Below are 18,975 nucleotides of genomic sequence, written 5' to 3' on the forward strand. Positions count from 1 at the left end.
TAAATTTCCATAGCTAAAAAATAAAGAACTCTCAGTAGGATGTTTTCCCTACTACAATGGAACCCTCTATTCTTAAGAATAAACACTCAACCCCAATAAGAGGAGGAAACATTGGGATTTAAGGCCAGAAAGCAGTCTACAAATTTTGTTCCTTTAGGATCTGCAGGATATTTTGATATAAGGAACCTTTTTAAAAGTTAATAAAACTAGAGTAGTGTCAGAGTTAATTTTTCAGTCATATTCACACCTTCAAAACTAAGGAAACAGAAAACCTACTTTGAGCTGAACGCACTGATCACATGCTCACGAATCTGTTTTGTCCTCACACCATAGATGATAGGATTGAGGGCAGGTGGGATGACCACATAGAGATTGGCAACAAGGATGTGGACATAATGGGGAATTGTGCGGCCAAATCGGTGGGTGAGGAAGGAAAATAGGGAGGGAGTATAGAAAACACACATGACCCCTACGTGGGACCCACATGTTCTCAGGGCTTTGTGACAAGCATCTCGATGTGGGAGGTGGAAAACTTCATGGAGAATGTAGGCATAAGAAATTCCAACCAGTACCAATTCGAAAATGAGAAAAGAAGCCACAAAAAGCCCATAAATGGCATTAATTTGAATGCTGGCACAGGCCAACTTGGCAATACCCATGTGCTCACAGTAGGAATGAGCAATAATTCGAGCCCCACAGAAGGGCAGACGATGGGTTAAGTAGAGAATGGGCAACATGGTCAGGACTGGGCTCATTGTAATCCCACCACCAATGCCTGCTAGCACTCGGGGCGTCAGGATGGTTGTGTAGTGCAGCGGTGCACAGATAGCCACACAGCGGCCAAAAGCCATTGCCAGCAGAACAACTGATTCCATTCCTGTGAAGGTGTGTATCAGGAACATCTGAGCCACACAGGCTGAGAAACCAATTTCATGTGCATCAAACCAGAATATCCCCAGCATCCAGGGCACTGAGGATGTGGAGAGGGCCAGATCTATGGCTGATAAGATGGCTAGAAAGTAGAACATGGGATTCCGCAGAGTGTGGTCAGACCAGATAATCAGCAAAATGGTAGCATTGCCCAGCAGAGCCATTAAGTAAATGGAGCAAAAAGGCAGGGAGATCCAGACCTGGGCATCCTCAAGCCCTGGGATGCCTATGAGGAAAAAGGTGTCTGGGTGGAAAGTGAAAGTGTTGGTGTGGAGCATCTTGCCATTGATGAGAAGACAAAGAGTTGACCACCTCTAGACGGGAAAATAAGGGTTTTATAAATGCGTAGCTCAAACCTTCTCCAATAGGCTTAATTTTTATCTGTATTTTTCTTATGAAATCTAATACTGAAACTTGAGTTCAGAGTGTGATGTAGGCACAAACTCAATACTCTTCATGTGAAATAACTAACTATATGAAAGATCTCCCTTTGAAGTTTTGTTCACTACTATCTTATACTCATTTTCTAAGACCCCATACAAAACCTGAAATGAATTAAGGAAATGTGAAGATGCTCATATTTATATTGAAATTCAGTCTTTTTTGAAGACAAAGTACACCATACTTAAACACATACACACAAAATCACAGAAAATCAGGTGCAAACACCTGCACACAGAACATGACAATATATATAAAAACGTAGATATACCTAGACATGCAGAGTGATAGAAATTAAGCAGCATTTCTTAAAACAGTTTGTTCAGTATCAATTTTTACAGTAAGAATCAGATCCAAAATGAAGACTATGTTTCATTAATTCATCCTTTCATATTTATTCATATGCCCCCACAGATACACTGTACTGTGTCTCAGATATAAAAATATTGCACAAAGATAGGTAGGCACACTGTAAGATGTGTCAGATATTTAAACAGTTACATACAGATGGGAAAACACAACAACCTAAAATAATCTCCGGGAAACAGATGCATCACTTTGATATGCATATTCTGATGGAAATTATACAAATAAGGAATCTCCAAAGTTTCTATTGGATGCCAAAATCCCAAGAATATCCCAAGAAATCTAATAATTCTACCCTTCTTTGTATGTGTATAGGGGGAAAATGTTTGGGGATTGCAGTGAAATTATTTGTTGAAAGGAGATGGTTTCAGAGAATAAAGACATGTTTCCAATGACAATGATGGTGTTCAACATCAAGCTGAAGAAATCCAGGCTCCTGATTTACCACACTGCAGTTATGACCTTTCTTTGTGTTTTTTCCTCTCAATGATTTTCTCCTTCTCCTTCCTTTCTTCCTTCCTTCCATCCTTCTTTACTTTCTTAAAAAAAAAATATCTTTCCTTCCTTCTTTTCTTCTTTTTCTTTCTGTCAGCTCTACAGAATATAGAAAAAAATAAGAAAGGGACAGAGCATATAAGAAGAGAGGGAAGGAGAGGAGCAAAAGAGAAAAAGAAGAAGAAAGGACTGTAAGAAATAAGGAAGCAAAAAGGATAGAAAAATGAAGGAAGAACAGAGGAAGAGAGGGAGCAAGGAAGGGGAGTCTCAGCTCTGATTTAGTCCCAATAAAAGTGAGATACAAAAGTCCAAATTTTGAGAATTATTTTGATAATAACAAAAGAATAGATTCCCCAGGCAGTAAATCCTGAAAGACTGTACGTAATAATCATCTCCAGGCTTCTTACTCTTCTTCATCCCCCTTGGTAATCTGGTATATAAACTTGCACTTAAGTCTCGGCCTCCAATGACCTTATTTTTAATTTATTATAAGACCATGCCCTAATTCACAATTATCACTGTGAGTGGAGATCATCATTTATACCAGAACTTAAGTTCCTGCTATAGACAGTTATTTAAAAATTTAAGTTGTCTCAGCATAATCCAGTAAAGGCTCCTTTCAGTCAGCAAGTCTTTCTACAGTAGTACGATAGGATATTTAATAAATTCAGTTGTTGTCTATTCCTTAACTATTAAACAAGAATATCTGATCCATCTACATCCCACGTTTTATAGGAAACTCACCTTCAGCAAAAGTAGGGCTAGAGAGCTCTAGTATGTGTACTAAAGGGAGTAAAGATTTATACTGCCCTACTTATTTTTCTCGGGAGCCTGTCTGAAAACAAAGCCAACTCAAATCCCCTATGTAAACAAAGACTAACACCTCAGAGTCTGCTGAGAAAAATCTCATTATCTGCACTTGGGACAGATGGACTGATGTGGAGCCAGACATAGCCTTCTGCTCCACACCCTTCCTCCAAAACACATATTGGCAATAGGAAATCAGGAATACAAAACTAATACTACCAAAGCATATTCATGTGAAATGAACAGAATTTCTTATTGTCTGAATTTTGCATCCTGATATTATTAGATATAACAATGCAATTTAGGACATTAATTACTAATCTTCCCTCATCCATATCTTAACACTCATGAATAATTTATTAATATACATGGTACCAAATTAAACAAAGTCTCTGATTTTTCATGCATTTCTAGTCTTAATGCTATAAATATAAGTGGTAAAAATTAATTTGATGTAATCATAAAGTAACATGAAATATATTTAGACATATGAAATAAATGAAAGCCAAAAAAGAAAAGATATGTTATCTTAATATTGCAAAGTCACAAATCAAAATGAATTTTTCAATGTAATGAATAAAAAGTAAAAGGAAACTAATATTAATTATAGAAAAATGTAAGAACACCACTTACCAAAGTTGCCATTCTCATGATGACCCCATAAGAAAATCACTAATCAGGAGATGATAATCCCATTACATATATCAGTTAAAGCACTTAATAGCACATTAAAACATTATATTGAAATTACTATAAGTCTATAAAGAAATGACAAGCTTCTCAATATTAAATAAGGGAATAAAAACTTAATCTGGCACTTAAAAGGAAGAAAACTTTCAGTGAATACAAGAAAAAAAAATCATCACTATACTCACCAGGAAAATGCTAATTCAAACCACAGTATGACATCCTACAACCCATCCAGTATGGCTGAAATTAAGACTACTGATTCTAATTATTCACTGACATAGGGATCTTCTACTGACCACTTTGGCAACTGGAAGCATCCATTAATTGTAAATATTCCCTGGGGTTGAACAGTTAGTCCTGGTAAATATTTCAAAGAAATCAGTGATTATGTTCACCAAAATACAAACACAAAATATTTATAGTGACTTTATTCATAATAAAAAAAGTCAAATATTTTACAACAGTAGAATATATATATATTAAGTTTATTAATAAAGAAAATACTATGAATTAATAACATAATAAAACAATACTGAGCAAACAAAAAAAGAAAGCACAACTAAACTATTATTACATCAAAAATGGATTAATCTAACAGAAGCATGGAAAAACAGAGAATAGTCAGACATATCAAATTGTGGTAAGAATTTTATGCTTGACTAATTTTAAGTGGAACTTTGGGGACAAGAAAAAAGACCAGAAAAAAAATCCTATATCTGCATGAATCAGAAGATAAAAATATGAAAGGGTGAACTGAGTAGTAAGCCAAGGAATGAGTGAGGATTGCAAAGTACAAATAAGTGTAATGGCACAAGAGGTAATAGGACTATCGGGAGGAAGTAACTGCCCCACATCTGCCAGATTGCAGTTGAGTCTTAATAGAATGCACATAATAAATGCAGTGATATAAGCCAAGTCAAAAATATAATGCTTATATTTTCTTTTCATTTTCCTAGAATGTACTCAATTATTCATGCCTAGAGAACTCAACTTATCCTTCTATACAACGTGACTGTGGACTCGTTCGTCATCACCACCCCCCACGCCAAGCACTTTCTTTCCCTTCTCCCTTCCCTTATACACTCACAGCACTCACTGTTTTCACTTGGAACATTGTATTATATAATGCTGATATACTTCATCTAGGAGGAGAAAAATCATGAAATCATCATATTTATCCTTATGTATACCACAGTACCTGGCACAATATACTGAGTGATGTTACTTATTAAATATTTGTTGAAAAATGATGAAGTTACTGACTGGAACAAAATGTCATGTCAAAGAAAAAAGTAGAGTATTATGGAAAAGTTACTGGCTAATTAATTTTGAGATTGTAATATTCCATTCCAATTTTACATTCCTTAATGAGAAAAAATTTTAATGTGGTCACATTTTATGCACATTGATTAATTGGCTGTGATCCTAATTGCACATGAGAAAAGGTGTCTGTAGTCAGTGTTTCTACTGAAAAAAACCACACGGGGACCTGGCTAATAAAGGCTATCAAGATTAAGGAATGTTGAGTCTGGTTGTTTAACCACAGTTACCTGAATTGGCTATGTTCGGAGAATTTATCTAACAGAAATACATTTTCCATTTTGTAAATTCTTCCAAAAGTGTGTGTGTATTTGTGTTTGTATGTACATAGACATATGTGTATGCACCAACCTACAGATGAAGAAGGTCATTTCTGTGTGTGCAAGCACATGTTTAGGGGTGCATTTGTACATGTATGTGTGTTTCAGAAAGAATATTCCAGTGAATGAGAAAGACAGTGGGGAGGGGAGAAAGAGAGCAGCAGGAATTAAAATTGTGGGAGAGAGTGTGGTGGAGAGACTGGGAACAGAGAAGATGGAAAAGGAGCAGAGAAATGCACCTTATCTCTAAGATTGAGAATTTGAGTATTTCATTGGAATCCCGTTAAAAAAAAATATTACAGAAATGACCAACAGATGAGAACCGATAGTGCAGTGAAGAGACATTTAGTTGGATTGGTAGAACATTGTACTGTCATAATGAAAATAATCCAATTATGTAGTGAATGGGCAAAATATTTTATTACAGAACTCTATGCAATACACATATCCTAAGGTTAATGTAAAGATTACAAACTCTGTAATTATAGTTTGGCTTAAATTCCAGTTACTTGAATACACAAAATAGCTTTGGGGAACTAAACATTCTAAGCTTGCTTTTTTTATCTGTGTCGTACCTACCCAAAAACTTACTTAAGGATTAAATATAAATGTAAATAATATGTTACCTCATGTATGCCAGTAATTTGTTTTCTTAATGTCATTTTTGGATCATTTACTGATAGTGTGTACAAATATATTTTTGAATCAAGTTCTTAATTTTTAAAAAAATTTCTATTATAGTAAAATGTATGTAACATAAAATATATAATATTAACTCTTAGTAAGTGCAAAATTCCATTGATTTAATTACAAATACAATAGTATGCAACCATCATCACTATCTATTCTGAAAACTTTTCCATCATCCCAAACAGAAACTCTACTCATTAAGCAGCTACTCTCCATTCCTTCCTCCCTCTCCTTAAACCATTGTACTTCTTTTTTCTGTCTCTATGATTTTTTTATTCTAGATATTTCACATAAGTGGAAACATACATTTTTTTCCCTCTTGTATCTGTCTTGTTTCCATAAGCTTAATGTTTTCAAGGTTCATCCATCATGTACAAGTACCAAAACTTCACTTTTTTTGTGATTAAATAATATTCAACATAGGTATCGCATTTTGTTTATTCATCTATTGGTGACAATTGGATTGTTTCCACCTTCTGGCTATTGTGAATAATGCTGCAACAAATGCTGACATACAAATATCTGTTTGAGTCCCTCTTTTCCTTTGTTTTGGTATAAACCTAAGAGTAGAATTGCTGTGTCATATGACAAATCTATGGTTGATATTTTGAGGAAATTTACAATAATTTCTCCAGTGGCAGCCCCATTTTACATATTTGCCAACACTGCATGAGAGATCCAATTCATTCTCATACTCACCAACACTTTTTACTTTATTTTTTGTTTGTTTGTTTAAAGCAATTCTAGTGGGTGTAAGACGTTATCTCATTGTGGTTTTGATTTAAATTTCCCTCATTATTAGTGAAGTTCAGCCTCTTTTCATGTACTTATTAGCTATTTGTATGTTATTTAAGAAATGTCCATTAAGCCCCCCTGTCCATTTTTTAACTAGATATTTGTCTTTTTGTTATTGAAATGTAGGTGTTTATATATTCTGGATAATAAACTATTATTAAAATACAACTTGTAAATATTTTCTCCCATTCTTTAGGTTTTTTAATATTTCTTCATAATATGCTTTGATGCACAAAACTATTTCTGTTGTTGGTTTTTGTTTAGTTTTGAGGATGTCCAATTGATTTATTTATTTTCGTTACTCATGCTTTTGATGTTCTATCTAAGAATCTATTGTCAAATCCAAGGTCATGAAAATTTACTCCTATTTTTTTTTCTGAGTTTTATTATTTTAGCTCTAGTATTTAGGTCATTAATTCATTTAACTTAATTTTTGTACATGGTGTGAGGTAGATGTCCAATTTAATTCCTATTCAGCTGTACATCTAGTTTTCCCAGAACTATTTTTTGCAGAGAGTATTATTACATATTGAATTAATTTGGCATTTGAAAATCAATCAAGTGTAGATATATGGTTCATTTTGTGGGCTCTCGAGTCTATTTCATCCATTTACATCCTTATCCTCATGGCAACATCACGAACCTTTTGGTACTACAACTACTAGAAGTCCCTATTAAAATACAACTTTATTTTTTTTAATAATTTTTATTGAGATATAACTGACATACAATAAACTGCATATATTTAAAGTGTACAGTTAGAATAGAACTTTAAATATAAAGAAACAAGTTTGTTCAAATCAAATGATGCAGAATTTAATAGCGTACTAACACTAATCAAAAGAAAGTGACTATACTAACACCAGAAAAAGTAAATTTCCAAGCAACTCTCTTATCAGAGATAAAGAGTGCCTTCTTTTTTAAAAGAAGTCATTTTATCTTAGAGATTTTGCAATCATAAAAATTTAACACACCTCCTATAATACCATCAAAATGCATGCAGAAAAAACTGATAGGACTGCAGTGATACATACACAAAATCATAATTGTATTTGTCAGACTAAAAATCTCAATAATTGGTATAGCAAGCAGAAAAAAAATCAAGGCTATAAATAGGTCACTAACACTCTCAAACAATTGATATAATTGACGTTAATAGAACACTTCCCCCCAAAGAGTCAAATACAAATTATTTTCAAGTGCTCTACTACTATTTACCAAGATAAAATATATTCTGACTTATAAAACATATATCAATAAATGATTCAAATTAAACAAAAGTTCTGTCAACAAAGTTGAACTAAATTGCAAATCAGTAATAGAAAGATAGCTGGAAAATCCTCAAATATGAAATCTCAATAATAAATTTCTCAGTAATATATGTTAACCTAAAACAAATAGACTGCCAGATATTTCTCCCACAAAAATGGGTTTATTGAAGATCAGCAGAGAATTACAATTTGGAGGCTATAATCATAGAGAACCACATGCCAGACCTCACACAGCAAGGGAAGGAGAACATTTTTATGTCCACAAGATAAAAGGAATTTGGGAGGGCCATAGTAAACAAGGGGTCCATGGCTTTTTATTGACTGAGTCCTTGTTAGAAAAGGTGTATTTCTTCTTCCTGTTGGGCTCTAGTATTGCCCCAAGCGGTGAGAGCTCCCCCTTCTAATATCCCAGCTCTATTTAATTGAGGTTTCTGTTTATTAATTTTTTTAATTTTCCCTTTGCATTGAGATCTTTCTCTGAAAACACTACTGATCAAGAGTCATATTTTCCAGTTTCAGCAGCTTTTTGTCCCTCAAATGCCAGGAAGGATCTTTCCTGGTACTGTGTTTTATGTTGGAGGGAAAGTACACAGGTTGGATAAATATTCAGGCCACATTCAGGTAAGAAGGAGGTAGGAAGAAGAACTCATAGGCACTTTTTGTCTAAAGTCCATAGATTATCAAAATCATAGACATTGGAGATTATCTGAAGCATTATGTCATCATCAAAGGTTTCGTGACAAACACCAACAGCCCTGGTTCAGATATCTTTAGAAAGCTGTCTCATATGATCTCATCTGCTTCAATTGTGAGAAATATTTACTTTCAGGTTATCAGACGATGGATAAGATTAATCAAAGTTCGGTGCTTTCTTTAGGTCCATCGTGTGAATCCAAGAGTCTATTCTCTGGATTTTAGCAGGACAGGGTTGTTTGGCAGTACCTGATAAGGGTCTCCCCAGCTAGGTTGAAGAGACTTCTTCTGGAGGTGTCTTTCCCAATAGACGAAAACTCACTACATGAGAATTCCTCAGGACCTACTCTGCTGATGAGAGAATTTACCTATGCTCATGTTAGGTATGCTTTCAAGAACTAATTTCTTGAAAAACTGGAAACTATAGCTAAAGCTAAGAATTTTGTGTTAGCAATTAAGACTAAAAAGTGGCTTCATAGTGGTGATATGTAGCCTATTACTCCAAATTTAAAAGATGCAAAAACAAAACAAGCAACTTGTAAACTGACTAGCTTAGAGCATATGCCTAAGGAAAACGATGACACGAGATTGTTTTTATAGGTAAAAATGGATTTAAAAGACAGAAGTAACAAAAAGTAGTTTCTCTACCATTAGTCATAGTTATATAGAAAAAGGGAAACGATTCAGACATTTTGATTGTATGGTTGGAGTCAATGAATGTTAAGAGTACAAAAACATTGTTAGAATTTGATTATGAAGCTACTGAAAGTTTTAATAGTGAATGTCATGGCTTACTGATTAACACATATGAATCCTATCAGACTATTTTGAAATCTGTACATTTTCCCTTTAAAGATAGAACACTGCATTTAATTTCTTTGGGAATCGTTTTGGTAATCCTGGGTGACTTTGAAGGTGGGGCCACGCATTAAATGAAGATTAAAAATCAATTTAATAAAAGTAAATTAATAACTTAATAAGAAAAAACTCTTTATTTTTTGTTTTATTTTGTAATATTATTAAATTTGAGTTGTGCTAAAAATGAGACACAACATCCAAATGAAGAAAAATATTCGAAAGAATGCTCTTGGATGAACTCTTGACAGATGTCATCAAAATTCATTATATGTATCTTCCACTCCCTAGGAAAAAAGAACGTTTAAGTACTTAAGGTGTTGCAGGAAATAAATTATTCAGATAATCATATAATCATATTTAGATGTTCCTTGTATCGCCTTACATTAATTCCTTCAGGAAAGATTTTACTGAATCTTGAGCCCCTGCTGCTTGCTGAAAGATACCCTATCTTCCACACTTCCAATCTCTGAAAATATGTGTTCTGATTCATTTAGTGATGTTGTATAATTGTGCATTTTTCTCTTGTCATATGGTGAATTTGCCATCAGAAAAGCAGTTCCTAGCCTCCAAAACAGTCGACCTTGTTTTGTTTCATTATTTTTATGAAATTAGTTTCTGCCAACAGCTAACTTAGGAACATTAATCAAAAATGCCCTAGATGCCAAGGAGTCATAGTGAAGATATGTTCTTCTAAGATAACAAAAAATAACTGCAAGAATATTCATCAAATTCCTGTATATTAGCAGACTTTGAAAAGTTGTTTTCTACCTAAATTTGTCTGAAATTCAACTACTTTTGCAAAGCATCAACCAAAAGGATAAACGCATTCTGCATTCCACAAATAAAGAGGCCTTTGGAAAAGAAGAAGTGGCCTATTTAGGTAGAAACTTTCCTAAATATATTTAACACATGTAAATACACTCAAGTACCCCCTCCATTAAAAAAAACCTAATTAAACATGACTCAAATCCAACTGTTAGAATTCCGTACATTCATTCTTCTCATAACAAAATTTTCAAGCTTTAATATAAGTACTTTTTTCATGTACTTTCACTTCATATGCCTCCAGAAAGAGAGAAGTATAGTGGCACAGTGAGGGCACATAGTGCTTATAGATTTTCCTGAAGAGTAAGGAAAAGGGCACTAAAATTAAAAGGAAGAACTGGAGACATTTTTAACAACTTTATTCAATAGCCAGTATTATCCTCAAATAAATCAGATACATTTAAATTTATTGCTGCATTCTACCAAGTCTTTTTCTATTTTACCTTTGAATTTATTCAGAAGAAAATCAAGGCAGATACAATAAATGAATTTTGCCCTCCTGGAATACTGTATTATTTTCAAGCAGACAGACGGAGTTTCACTCAATCTCCATGGTTAAAAATGAAGGGACTTCCAGCTGAATGTTTCCCTACTGTAATGGAACCCTACATTCAGAAGAATAAACAATCAACACCAATATGGAGAGAAAATATTGGGATTTAAGACCAGAAAACATTCTCTAAAGTTTGTTCTTTTAATATCTGCAAGAGCTTTTGATATAAGGAATATCTAAAAAGATAATCGACCTACAGTAGACTCAAAGTTACTATTTCAATTATATCTATGCCTTCAAGAACTAAGGAAACAAAACCCTACTTTGAGGTGAAAGCACAAATCACATGTTCAGAAATCTGCTTTGTCTTCACGCCATAGATAATAGGATTGAGGGCAGGTGGGATGACCACATAGAGATTGGCAACAAGGATGTGGACATAACGGGGTATTTTTTGTCCAAATCGATGGGTGAGGAAGGAGAATAGGCAGGGTGTATAGAAAACACACATGACCCCTACATGGGACCCACAGGTATTAAGGGCTTTGTGACGAGCATCTTGAGATGGGAGGCAGAAGACTGCATGGAGGATGTAGGCATAAGAGATTCCAACCAATGTCACATGTAAAATAAGAAAAGAAGCCACAAAAAGCCCATAAATGGCATTAATTTGAATGCTGGCACAGGCCAACTTGGCAATACCCATGTGCTCACAATAGGAATGAGCAATGATGTGGGCATCACAGAAGGGCAGACGATGGGTTAGGTACACAATGGGCAACGTGAGCAGAACTGGGTGCATTATAATCCCAACACCAATGCCTGCTAGCACTCGGGGCGTCAAGATGGTTGTGTAGTGCAGCGGTGCACAGATAGCCACATAGCGGTCAAAAGCCATTGCCAGCAGAACTGCAGACTCCATTCCTGTGAAGGTGTGTATCAGGAACATCTGAGCCACACAGGCTGAGAAACCAATTTCATGTGCACCAAACCAGAATATCCCCAGCATCCGGGGCACTGAGGATGTGGAGAGGGCCAGATCTATGGCTGATAAGATGGCTAGAAAGTAGAACATGGGATCCCGCAGAGTGTGGTCAGACCAGATAATCAGCAAAATGGTAGCATTGCCCAGCAGAGCCATTAAGTAAATGGAGCAAAAAGGCAGGGAGATCCAGACATGGGCATCCTCAAGCCCTGGGATGCCTATGAGGAAAAAGGTGTCTGGGTGGAAATGGAAAGTGGAAGTGTTGGTGTGGAGCATCTTGCCATTGATGAGAAGACAAAGAGTTGACCACCTCTAGAAGCAAAAACAAGAGTGATAAAAACTCAAACCTTCTCCAATAGGGTTAATTTTTATCTGTATTTTTTATTCTAAAAGTTAATGCTAAAATGTGTGTACAATGGCAGATGTTGACACAGACTGAATACTTTTCAGTGAAAGGAAAACTAACTTTATGAAAGGCTTCTCTCTGAAGTATTAGGCAGTAATATCTTATACTCATTTGCTCAAACCCCATACAAAACACAGAATGATATAAGGGAACATGAAGGGTTTTATGTTTATATTGAGATCTCTGTCTTTTTGAAGACAGTACACCTTAATTAAGCATATCAATACAAAATCAGAGCTTCAGATACAGACACCTGCACACAGAACATTATATATATATATATTTATATACATATACATTTACAACAACAGTGTTGTACCTAAATATACAGAGTGATGGAAATCAAGCAGGATTTCTTAAACCGGTTTGTTCAGTATCAGTTTCACAATGAACACCTGATCCAAAATGAAGAGGTATGCTTCACCCCCGCAGACACACTGTACTGTATCTCAGATATAAAAAGAGGTGCACAAAGATAGGCAAGATGTACTGTACATCAGGTATGAATATAGTTACACAAAATGGGAAACACTACATCCTGAAATAATCTCCAGGAGACAAATGTGTCTCTTTGATATTAACTCTGATGGGATATATATGAATAAAGAATCTCCAAGGTTTCTACTGGCTCCCAAATTCTCATGAATACCCCAAGATATCTAAAAACTCTACCCTTTCTTGGATGTGTGCTGGGGACAGTTTGGGGGCAAACAGTGAAAAGATTTGTTAAAAACGATATGATTTCAGAGAATAAAGACATGTTTCTAACAACAATGGTGAGGGTCAACCTCAGGCTGATGAAATCCATGCCTCTGATTTATCACACTGCAGTTATTGCTGTTATTGTTTTCCTTTCTTTCTCTTTCTTCCTCACCTCGTCTCTGTCTCATTCTCTTTCTCTTTCTTTTCCTTCATTTCTTTTTCTTTTCTTCCATCGTTCTTTCTTTTCTCTTCCTTCCTTTTTCTTTCTTTCTTCTTTCAGAAAAAAAAAACAAGAAGAGATAATACTGCACTAATGAAAATAAAAAAGGGGCAGAGGAGTGTAGGAAGAAAGGGAAAGAGGGAAGGAAGGAAAAGAGAAAAGAAATAAAGGGAGGGGAAAAAAGGAAACATGAAGGAAGTAAAAAGGAAGGAAGAAAGAAAATGATTAGGAAAAAGAAGGAAGGAAAGAAGGAAGGAAGGAAGGAGAGAAGGAAAGGAGGGAAGGAGGGAGGAGGGAAGGGGAGTCTCAGCTCTAATTGACTCAATTAAAGTAAGAGAAAAAGTCCAAATTTGGGGAAGTATTTTAATAATGATATTAATACAATAGAGATTCCCCAACCAGTAAATTTTTCTAGACTATAATTAATCTCCACCTTCAGGCTTCGTACTTCTCTGCTTCCCTCTTGGTAATCAGCTTTATCAACCAGCACTTAACTCTGGGTCTATGATGACCTTATTTTTTAATTATTATGGACGTCCATATCCAAATATACAGTTATCACTGGGAGTGGAGATCATCATTTATACCATAACTTAAGTTCCCTTTATATGTAGTTATTTAAAAATTTAGATTGTTTCAGCATGATCCAGTGAAAAGCTCTTTCAGTCAGAAAATCTTTCTACAGTGGTAATTTAGAATATATTAGCTTAATAATTTCAACTGTAGCCTGTTCCTTAACTCCTGAACAATAGTCTCTCATGACCATCCATCTCCATCACACATTTAACAGGAAACTCACCTCCAGGAGGAATAGGGCTAGAGAGCTCTAATATATCTACTAAAGTGAATAAGGTTTTATACTGACTGTACTCAGCATCTTTGGGATCCTGTCTGAAAATAAAGCCAGCTCAATCCCCTGTATAAACCAGGATTAACACCCCAGAGTCTCCTGAGAAAATCCCATTATCTGCGCCTGGGGCAGAGGACTGATGTGGAGGCAGACATATAGTCTTTACTCCACACCCTTCCCCCAACACAAACATGTATTGTTAATAGAATGTCAGAGATATAAATCTAATGCCACCAAAACCTACTCATATGAAGCGAACAGAAGAAGTGAACAGAATCTCCTGTTGGCTGAATTTTGCATCCTGATTTTATTAGATATAAAAATGCAATTTAGGACATTGATTACTGATATGTATATTTCCCTTTCCCACATTCATGTCTTAGCACTCACCAATAATTTATTGATATATCATAATTAGAAGACAAAGTCTTTGATTTTTTCCCATGCAGTGTTACTCTTACTGGCTGTAATTGTAAGATAATAAAAATTAATAAAAGTATATTTAGATATATGAAATAAATAGAAGACAAATAAAAGAAAGATGTGTTATCCTAATATTTCAAAGTCACCAATCACGATGTATTTTTTTAAAACAATGAATAAAACATACAAGTAAAATTATAAATTTTAATCATAGAAAAATTCAGGAACACAGCTGGACATTCAGTCATGAAAGGAAGACTTCAGTATCCCTGTTGAGAGAATTTTTTTAGCTCCTAAAAGGCTGCAGATAAACTGAAACCTTGATTACATTTTGGGCAACTGAAACAATCAACTTTGGATCCTGTCTTTCTACTGAGCCTATTGTTATATGAAATAATATAGTTCATTACACTGAAGTAAATTTATACTACGGTTTTCTTTTATTTACAACCTAAGGCATCTTAACCGCAATGGTAATTGTAAAAATATTTAGTACAATTATTATATAATGATAAAATCACTTGTCACAAATAATTTGCCAATTTATATTCCATTTTGTATGAATTAATTAATTGGGTTGGAAAGCTGTTCTCGCTCACTTATTCACTACTTTTAGGATTAAATCATTTACTCTCTTCTTCTCAATAATATATCCGTTTTCCAGCCTGTTTCAATACAGTTTTTTGACATAATAACTTATACCAATACATATATTTAATGCTAACTTTCTTGTATTGTACTGTGACTGATAATAAGCACATGAGCTCTTTCATCCTTTCTTAGATTGATTCATTCAGCAGACATTTATTGAGTAGCTTGTGAGTGACATTGTGAGTCATTTAATAGGTAAATAAGTAGCACCAAATTCCTTATGGTCTGAGAGGAGAGGGGATGATAGACAGTCATTGCATGTTGTTATATGAAGTTGTAAGAGAACAATGAACACGAACAATAAACAAAGAAAAGTAAGCATTGTCCTATTTTCAATGGTGTGAGGAAAATTGCCCTAGAGTTTGCTAACGTATAGAAATTCACTCCCATGTGAACCAGTGTTTTTCTTTTTCTGGAATAAGATTTTGAGTAGTAGATTTTAAAATGCAAATGCCAGAAAATTGGCTTGACATTAGTATTTAGTTGTTGGGGAAGGGAGGGAAAGGCAGTAAGTCTTATAAAGCAGGTACATTTGTATTGTAGAGGAGTTTATCAAGGAATAGGCATATCTCTACAAAATGAAGACCAAGAAAAATGTTAAATGTAATAGCAAAACTGAAGTTGGGAAAGATTTTTGGCAAGGAGAATGTAGCAAAAGTACAAATATTATATGCTGGTCACTAGAAACACTAAGTAAGATGGTAGCATCAGAGACAGAAATGAAAATATTTGAGATATTTAAGACATAAAATCAGCTGACCTGGAAGGCTAAAAGTGCCTGGTGATAAAGGTACTTCAGTGAGAGAGTTATCACATAGTTGATGCAAGAAATTAAGATACAGGAAGTTAGAAAGAGGAACATATGATTAAAAGTAAGAGAATATAAATGATACAACAAAAGACTATGGAGATTACTACTCTCATATTACACGTGGAGAAAGAGAAGAATAAATTATCTAAGTAATTATTTCCAAATTGCAGATTTCTATTTTAACAACGAAGAGGTAATGCTAAACATAAATATAAAAATATATATATAATTTGTGGTGGACTTAGGGAAAATGAACATTTTTTTCCAGTTTCCCTTAAATAAGAACTTCAAGATAGTCACATTTTTATAAAATCTCAACAAATTAGTTGAACATTAGTTTTGTGTGTGTGTGTATGTGTGTATATATATATAATATGTATATATTATCTATAATATATATTATATTTAACACTTATTTACTTTAGTTATGTCTCTTCAGCTTCAGGGTATTTTATATGAAGCTGATATTAAAATAAAAACCCATAAACATCTCTAATAGAAACATTGTTGTCAAGGGAGAGAATAAATAACAAAACATGGCAACACAAATAATAATGATAACATTAATGGCTAACAATTTTGTATTTACTATAAAGAACATAGAGGGCACTATACTGATTACTTTATAAACATTAATTGAGTCTTCATGCTTAATCTTTGAAATAAAACTATGACAGTATTTATAAAATAAGGAAATTGAGGATCATTGAAACATATATTAAAGACAGAATTAAGACCAAACTCAAGTTCTGTCTATTTAAAGGACAAAGGAAACAACTACAAAATTAGTCTAAAAATAAGTTAGAAAACAAATAGAACTAAGAATGTGAAAGTAAGTAAGCAACCTCTCTAGGCTGTTAGTTTGGTTTCTTTTACATTTATGTCATAGTTTGGTTTATGAAGCCTATATATCTGTGACAAACTCTACACCAACATTTGTAATGAAGCTTTCTGTAGTCCCATTCATTTCCTTACTTCCGTTTCATGTACGAAATCAGTACCTAATCTATGACACAATTTTGGATGTTTACAATATTAGTGATGAAATCACAGGATATGATATTTTAGTCTTAGAATGAAAATGATTGATTCCTGAAGATAGAGATAAAAGCAAAATGAAGGAGAGAGAAGAGGGGGATGCAAAGTAAGGAGAGAGAAACCGATACAGGGAGGCTTACAGATAAAAAGGGAGTGAGAATCATCAAAACAATCCACGAGAATGAGGCAGTGCAAAAAAATACGGTACATTCTATGAATTGTACTTCAAATCTACTGATACCAGTGATCAAGAATCACGTATAAGACTGAGATGGGCCATCACTTACCATATAAATTGGATCACATAGCTTAGATTTTTCAATCTCCGAACTCAATAAAATAGTTACAGAAGGGAGCCAAAATGAATATTTCTGTCAATCACACTTAAATGCACATAATTTAACAAGGTGTCTCTCTGCTCAAAATTCCCAGCCTATACATATGAGGTGCTATTCCTTTTCAATTTCTTATTTTTGTAATAATATTTTCTTCACACGCTCATGGATCCGCTTGGTTCTGACTCCATATATGACAGGGTTGAGCATTGGTGGCACTATAACATAGAGATTGGCCAAAAGTATGTGAATATAGCGGGGAATGTTTCGGCCAAAGCGATGTGTCATAAAGGAAAAGAGGGCTGGTGTATAGAAGGCAAGGATTACACAAACATGGGAACCACACGTGCTGAGAGACTTGAGTCGAGCTTCACGGGAAGGAAGATGAAAAGCAGCACGGAGTATCTGAACATAGGAAAGGGCAATGGCTATGATGTCAAAGACTAGGATTGAAATAGCACCCAAGCCATAGATGATATTGATCTTGATGCCAGCACAAGACAGACGAGCAAGGCCCATGTGTTCACAGTAGGTATGAGGAATGACGTCATTCCCACAGAAGGGCAGTCGTAAAATGAGAAATACAAACGGAATAACAGAAATAAATGATCTCACTAACACACCAAGACCAATCGCAGAAACAACCCTGTTCGTGAGGATGGTGCTGTATCGCAGTGGATTGCAGATGGCCACATAGCGGTCATAAGCCATTGCCAAGAGGACGGCTGACTCCATGCCAGTGAAGTTGTGGATGAAAAACATCTGAGTGAGGCAGGCTTCAAAGAGGATCTCCCTGAGACCAAACCAGAAGATCCCGAGCATCTTAGGGATGGTAGCTGTGGAAAGACCCAAGTCAATGGTAGCCAACATGGCCAGGAAGTAGAACACAGGCTGGTGTAGGCTGCTCTCAGACTGGATCACAAACAGGATAGTGAAGTTCCCTATGAGTGCAATCATGTACACAGCACAAAAGGGGAAGCCAATCCAGATGTGGAGTGTTTCCAGTCCTGGGATTCCCAACAGCAAGAAGAAGGAGGGGTGAAACTGGGTATCATTGTGAAGGGACATCCTGATTGGTAATGCATAAGTCCATGTTCCTTACAAAAATACGTTCACCAGTCTTCAGGGTACTGGGTAAAGCTCTGCAATGTTTTAAACCTGTGGAAAACTAAGAATACCATACAATTGTGTACATTCTCTTCCTCAGTTCATTCACACAATAAGAAATGTAGTACATAAAGAGCAATGTGAAAAAGTGAATTCTTGAGAAGGTTTTAGAGGTTATGCAGTGGATTGTAATTTAAAAAGATTCCACATAACATATTCATTTTTTAAAATAAATTTATCCATTTATTTTATTGGCTGTGTTGGGTCTTCGTTGCTGCACACAGTCTTTCTCTAGTTGCAGCTAGCGGGAGCTACTCTTCGTTGTGGTGCATGGGCTCTAGGTGCGTGGTCTTCAGTAGTTGCAGCACATAGGCTCAATAGTTGTGGCTCATGGGCTCTAGAGCTCAGGCTCAATAGTTGTGGCGCACGGGCTTAGTTGCTCCATGGCATGTG

The 18,975-nt window shown here is 35.0% G+C and overlaps 3 protein-coding genes across 3 annotated transcripts; all 3 read right to left on the minus strand.

Moving 5' to 3' along the window:
* Positions 1-272: 272 nt before the first annotated feature.
* Positions 273-1,208, minus strand: LOC130861674 (olfactory receptor 52J3-like). Its single transcript, XM_057750762.1, has one exon. It carries the CDS (start codon positions 1,206-1,208, stop codon positions 273-275), a length of 936 nt encoding a protein of 311 aa, XP_057606745.1.
* A 6,576-nt stretch (positions 1,209-7,784) lies between these two features.
* On the minus strand, positions 7,785-12,255 carry LOC130861535 (olfactory receptor 52J3-like). Its single transcript, XM_057750501.1, has 2 exons — positions 11,341-12,255; positions 7,785-7,793 (listed from the first exon to the last, which is right to left on the minus strand). Exons 1-2 carry the CDS (start codon positions 12,253-12,255, stop codon positions 7,785-7,787), a joined length of 924 nt encoding a protein of 307 aa, XP_057606484.1.
* Positions 12,256-17,547: 5,292 nt separating this feature from the next.
* Positions 17,548-18,489, minus strand: LOC130861376 (olfactory receptor 52E2-like). The gene has a single exon (XM_057750204.1). It carries the CDS (start codon positions 18,481-18,483, stop codon positions 17,548-17,550), a length of 936 nt encoding a protein of 311 aa, XP_057606187.1. The 5' UTR covers positions 18,484-18,489.
* Positions 18,490-18,975: the final 486 nt, after the last annotated feature.

The sequence above is a fragment of the Hippopotamus amphibius genome, chromosome 9, assembly GCF_030028045.1.
Source record: "Hippopotamus amphibius kiboko isolate mHipAmp2 chromosome 9, mHipAmp2.hap2, whole genome shotgun sequence".
Lineage (NCBI taxonomy): Eukaryota > Metazoa > Chordata > Mammalia > Artiodactyla > Hippopotamidae > Hippopotamus > Hippopotamus amphibius.